Source organism: Magallana gigas, chromosome 7, assembly GCF_963853765.1.
Source record: "Magallana gigas chromosome 7, xbMagGiga1.1, whole genome shotgun sequence".
Classification (NCBI taxonomy): Eukaryota; Metazoa; Mollusca; class Bivalvia; order Ostreida; family Ostreidae; genus Magallana; species Magallana gigas.
In genome coordinates this window covers 17332244-17338243 of record NC_088859.1, presented here as the reverse complement: position 1 = coordinate 17338243, position 6000 = coordinate 17332244, and the positions used below count along the sequence as shown (strand labels likewise).

The window sequence follows — 6000 nt, the reverse complement described above, 5'->3', positions numbered from 1 at the left end:
TTTATGTCGACATCAAATGTCCAATCGTCCAAAGTTTAGTAGGATATAAAGTGCGAGGAGCTAAGAGCCATTCATGAGCTTCTGTAAGGTTGTTCATCTTTGAAATTTTAATGATCTAAGAAATATCAATATCAGTAAGGTTCTACATATCTTGCTATACTTCTCAGTTACGTATATATTCCAGACTGATTCTGTAAAATGCCTCCATATTTCCTTACTCTAAAAACATAACACAAAATCCATCCAGACTTTAGTTTTTGTTTGTTTATTTCATGCACCAAAAAGGTTCATCTATGGTAGCAACAAAAAGGTGGTGTATAAAACGTATATCCATGGCTACTGTAGGCACGGCGACTAAATATCCTGCTCAGCAGACGAGTCTCCATGACAACGACAAATTCAAAGAGGGTTAAAAATTTGAAGAGATACAATTATTTTAAACAATTATAAATATACCGGTATCGTTGACATTACTTTAACATTTACTTTAAAAATAATTTCTATGGTATAAAGACAGTTTCCATCTCCCTGTGAAACGAAAATGGGAGAAACAAATAAGCACCTTGTCACACTGTCTATGATTATGACGCGGCAAGGTCAACGGGTCAAAGTAAGCTGACGCAAAAGGCACGGTTGTTATGGAGACAAGTCGTCTTTCTTATAAATAACTTAATGAAATATTAACAAATATGCTATACGTAAAATGAAAAAAAATGTAACGTAAATATGAAACTCTAACATCCAACAAAAAAATGTTTGCTTAATTAATCAAACACAACCAAAATGAGGTGAGGTACGTATAACGGACGAAATGTACTGTAATGAACGTGTTGGATCAGGAAGAATAACTCTTGATAAATTTCATTTTTCAGGAGAGAGAACGAGAAAAAATAAAATGGAATTTATAAATATATAAACAATGTTTCATCATAGGAAAGGAAACAATAATACTTTTTTGTGTCTTCAGTTTTACAACAGGTGATTTTCTTATTGCACATTTTGGATTTAATCATCCACCTGACCCAACGAAAGTTGAGTAGTAAATAATACAGTTTATTCTTTATATGAAATCAACTATCCCATTACTCGTGAAAGCAAAGTAATTCACTACAACAAAGATAGTCCCTTTGTAGACTTAGCATGAATCAAAAGAATAACACATTCATTGGAGTCAATACAATATCAAAGAACTCTTTCTCTAGCAGTAAATCATAATCTTTTTTTCTGGAACATAATCCTACAACCACAAATCAAAAATAACAAGGACAAAAAAAAAAGCTCAGCATGCCATTGAATTCATTCAAAACTAAATTACAAAATTCTCTATTGAAAAAAAAAATCAAAACAGTTGAAATGTGTCATCAAATACAAGTGACACATTACGTCATTTTGTAGAATAACAACATTAAATATTCTCTTGAGAAACCCTAGTACATAGTATTAATGTATAAAATTGTCTTCCATTCATCTGCGATCATTTCCTCATTCCATTCATTCACACAAATCTCAAAAAAGCTGTATTTCTTAAGGTAGTACACTGCTACAAAAAGCATATAGGACTTGCCAAGGATATATAAATTTCTTGCATTTGATAAATAAAAACAAAATATGTTCACGAAATTTTTATAGAAACGGTAACCCATTCATGTACGTACGATGGTTTGATGGCTGATGACTGAGTATTTTGGTGTGCAGGTACATCATTTCAGTGGATGGGACTAAATGCCTCTCGAACAGTACAAAACGAATGAAAAGCTTTTTTCTCTCTAAATTTCACAATCAATCCATTTTGTAATAAATGCCTTCACAATTGACTCTTTTAAATTCATATTTTTTTTATAATCAAAGTCCCCATAATTTGGCAATTCGTTGAAGATAACTGATATCCCAGTCTGCAGTTTTAAGATTGTCATTTAAATGATGCAACCACAAAACAGGGGAAAAGAACATGTTTTGAATATGCAGCATACAAATTCATTTTCATACCCTTGTGTAATGCAGCTTTTTTTCTTCAAAACACTAAAAATTTCAATGAATTCATATATGTTGTACACACTTGACCAAAAAATTACAGATTTTTTTCATCAAAGACTTGTTTTTGCATTAGAAATACAGAGGACAATTCCAACACCTCAGCTAAACAGCAAGTAGTTGGGAGTAATGGCAACCTCTGACATTTTATGGCCACATCAACTGTCTTGCGGCACTGTCCGTCCTAGGATGGATAACTATCTTGTAATTTGATGGATGATTCTTGTTAGCAGTCTGCAGCCAATGAAATTTTCCCTCTTGTCCTGTAACAAAATAGAAAGCTTTTTTCAAACCATGAAATTCAAATTGAATTAGCTAATGAAGTTTTTTTTCTTTGTACCATGATAGAATGTGTATAAGATTTAGATCAGAGAGAAAAAAAACCACATTATAATTGTCTTTCCATTACAAATAATTACTTACATTGAACTCGTTGTACGTAATTTCCGGGGAAGGTTCCGAACATCCCCGTCCGACAAGAGGTTCCGACGTACCATCCATCGTCACATTTCTCCATTACATATACCTCGTCCTGTTCCCATAATTCCAGCTCATCATCGTTCATGGGCTTATATGCATAAATAGCTCGATATCTGAAATAGAAGATGCATTCAGTCAACAAAATGGTCAGTTTATAATCACTGAACTGCTGTTAACTATACAAGAAGCAAACCAAGTCTTAAAAAATGTATTATTTTATTGTTAATATTATACTGTAGCTACTACACCTTTCGAAGAGTATAACCTTGTTGGAACATAATAAATTATCTTATTTGGAATAAGGATCATAAACATTTTAGGAATTTCATGTGGGTCAAACAGAATATTCGCACTACATGTAATACGTGAAAGTGAACTACCGATAAATGGAAAGAAATCCACACACAAAACAAATTCCAGACATAATGTGTTGGAAAGATGTGCAAACATATAGGGACACAAATTCTAGGAGATTTTAATAAGTCTTTTTTTTCTATTATCACAACATACTCGATGGTTCACTCAAAGCTTACCGTTCATACAAAATATTCCCTACCACCATCATATTAAGCATTTCTCTGACAAAGACAAAACATGGAATCTAACTACAGGTTCTGGAAATATCGTCAGATGAAGTCAACTTAATCATGCAAAATTGTCTATCATTATTTTTTTCAGACATGCAAATTTAGAAGAAGAATCACAAACATACCAGTACTCAAAAAAGTACACAAATTTACAGTTTATTTCTTGGGATAAACTATTCTATAACATTACCAATTGCTTATTCATGCAGTGAAGCTCTGAATGAATATCATTTAAACAACTTTACTCACCTACTTAAGGCTAAATCCTCATCTACATTCTTATTCCTATAATGATCATTATTGTTCTCCATATAGTTTTTATTAGCACTGGGGGAGTAACCCATTTGTCTGTCAGAGTGTGTGGGGGACAGGGGCCCTCGCCCCGTCCCAGGGCTCTGCCTTGATCGTTGTGAATACTGATAAGATTCCCCTCCATTGTAATGGGGGGCATGTCCGTTGTCCATTCTGTCGTAATAACGCGGGGACATTGTCTTTTCTAGGCCAGGGCTCGCGTGATAGCCCTGCACATGTTGTGGAGATATTTCACTCTGTCTGTTTCCATATCTGTAGGCTGCTGGTGATTTGGGGGAGAATGCTCCTGGGGATGGCTGAGGGGGAGGGGTGGGGGCCTCCATACTCACTGGGGACAGCATCTCTGGGGTACCTGTTCAAAGTGATGAAGTGAAAATTATTAATTTTTTGTCTAAATAGGGCAAATCACTACACAAAAATCACAGGTTAACATATTAATGCAGATTTATTAGTAGAAGATTTTGTAGACAAGACTAGGAGATGTGGCCATTTTATAGATAGTGTTTTTTTTAATTTGAACAGAGAACAGATAGATGCATTTTATCTATAAATTATGTAATCTGCAGAATGCAAATGAATTTTATCATACAGAGATATCAATTAGTGAAAAAAACATAATAAGCTCAAAGATTACTGTATAGACCCAATAGTGATTAACGGCAAAGCCAACTAATCTAAATGAAGACAATATAATATAAAATTGGTAAAGGATGAGGAAGTATGAAGGAAAGAAGAGTAACAAGGGAGAACAAAAGACAGGTGTCCTGATATATACCTCTACCTGTCATAGGGGTGGTGATGACGGAGGGGGCGGGGGTGACCAGTGGTGTGGACGGCTCGTTAACCACCTCCACGTAGGCCACCGGGAAAATGCCCTGGCGATTTCCCGCTCGTCCCTCAAACCAGTTCTCATCCACTCTTCTCAGTAGTGTCACAATTTCTCCCTGTAAATACAGAAAACCAAATAAAGGTCATCATGTGACAAATCTGGACTTTCTGAGGTTTCTTTGTTTATCATATCTATGCAAAGAAACTATTTTCATCATATTGATCTCAATTCACTTGGTTTTAAAGATAGCACTGGATTTCAACAAACATCTTTGGAACAAATTGCAGAATAAGAGAGGATGTTGAATACCTTGCGTAAGGAAAGCTCCACGTTGGTCTGTCCATTGAAGTTGTATCTGGCCCGGGCCTGTCCTTCTGATTGCCGGGCTGCCTCCTGGGCCTGCTCAATGGAGGTGATCACCTAAGGAGGGAGAAAATGTTAAAAATTAAACTTTGTCTTCTTGAAAAACATATCACTAGTAATTATGACTGACTTTCACTTCATTTTGGTACATATACACTGTATACACTGTTGTTAAAGATTTTGGTGAGTTTGTACCTCCACGTAGTTACTGGGGAAGATTCCCTTTCTGCCATATCGCTCTCCTTCAAACCAGTTTCTGTCTATTTGACGAAGGAGATACAAGATGTCACCTTTCTTGAAAGAAAGTTCCCTAAAACAGAAAGTAAATCATCAAATGAAAATCTACAAGACAGACAACAAAGGGGAAAAAGAATTACCAATGACATCCACTCATTGTCAAGTGTTCAATGTATGACTATTTTCAAAGCAAAACTTTTTGCATTCATAAATCAAATGGACATTTATCCCTATGAAGTAAACTCTCCAGATGCAAGCAGAGAGACTTTAAAATCTTATCAGCACAGTATATGTACTTCTTGCAAATTTTACACACAAAAAAAACTGAAGGCTTCAGAGAAGTTAATATTCCCACCGATGCTGATGATCTGCCTCTACGTACCTGGGATTTTGAGCATTGAAGGTGTACAGAGCCTTGGCTTTGCCCTGAATCTGGAAGCCTCTCCTCCTGTCGGCGGGGACTCCATAGTGAGTGTTGATGGTCACAGGTTCGTCAAATCGGTCTGCTGGTATCGGCGACTTCTGAGAAGGACTGTAGATACCAAACAGCATTTCATTAATTCAGCGGTTCACAGATTTGAAAAACAAAACAATTTAATCTCATTATGTTGATCAACTGTCGCTTGTAACATCACATCAAGTTTTGTGTCAATGGTGTAAAGAAAACTATCAACAAAGAGATGGGTGTTCAAACAGAGATTTAAAACTGCAGACAGATCAAGAGAAAGTTGTGAAGACAGCTAAAGTGAAGATTTGAAGAAGAATGTGAGGTTAGAAAGCCAGAAGCCTTTGATTCTCAATTAGTAAGTAAGAAGCGTTGTTGTTAAAGACATCACAAATCCACTGGCACAAATGAAAACAACAGGAGCTTTCTGATGAAACCAAAAACTTTGGAAACATTGTAAGGAAACTTGTTCATCCATGCAAAAATGTCTTACACCATTGCTCAACATTCTGAAGCCATTAGAACTAAAAACTATTAATTACCATTCCCTTTGCTTTGCGTGTGTTAATCTTAACAAAGTTTGAGCCAACCTGAACGAACTTTACAGCAAAAAGCAAACTAGTATATATCCCAATTAATAAAAGTATCTAATTTTTGTCTATATGTATACATACTCTAAGCAATGATTTGTTAAATATGTACCAGGTATACCAAAT

At 35.4% G+C, this 6000-nt stretch overlaps 1 protein-coding gene across 35 annotated transcripts in view; it reads right to left on the bottom strand.

Moving 5' to 3' along the window:
- Positions 1-249: 249 nt before the first annotated feature.
- LOC105332198 (sorbin and SH3 domain-containing protein 1) overlaps positions 250-6000 on the bottom strand; it is a 65182-nt gene continuing 59431 nt past the window's right edge. For 33 of the 35 annotated variants that reach the window (XM_066065565.1, XM_066065571.1, XM_066065589.1 and 30 more), the window contains 8 exons: positions 5222-5371; positions 4798-4912; positions 4549-4659; positions 4186-4354; positions 3348-3762; positions 3045-3089; positions 2455-2624; positions 250-2294 (listed from right to left, as the gene is read on the bottom strand). In XM_066065565.1, the coding sequence (XP_065921637.1) occupies positions 2293-2294; positions 2455-2624; positions 3045-3089; positions 3348-3762; positions 4186-4354; positions 4549-4659; positions 4798-4912; positions 5222-5371 (1177 nt within the window). In that variant the 3' untranslated portion in view covers positions 250-2292. The remainder of the gene's footprint in view (positions 2295-2454; positions 2625-3044; positions 3090-3347; positions 3763-4185; positions 4355-4548; positions 4660-4797; positions 4913-5221; positions 5372-6000) is intronic. The other 2 variants (XM_066065567.1, XM_066065573.1) reach the window with 2 other exon arrangements.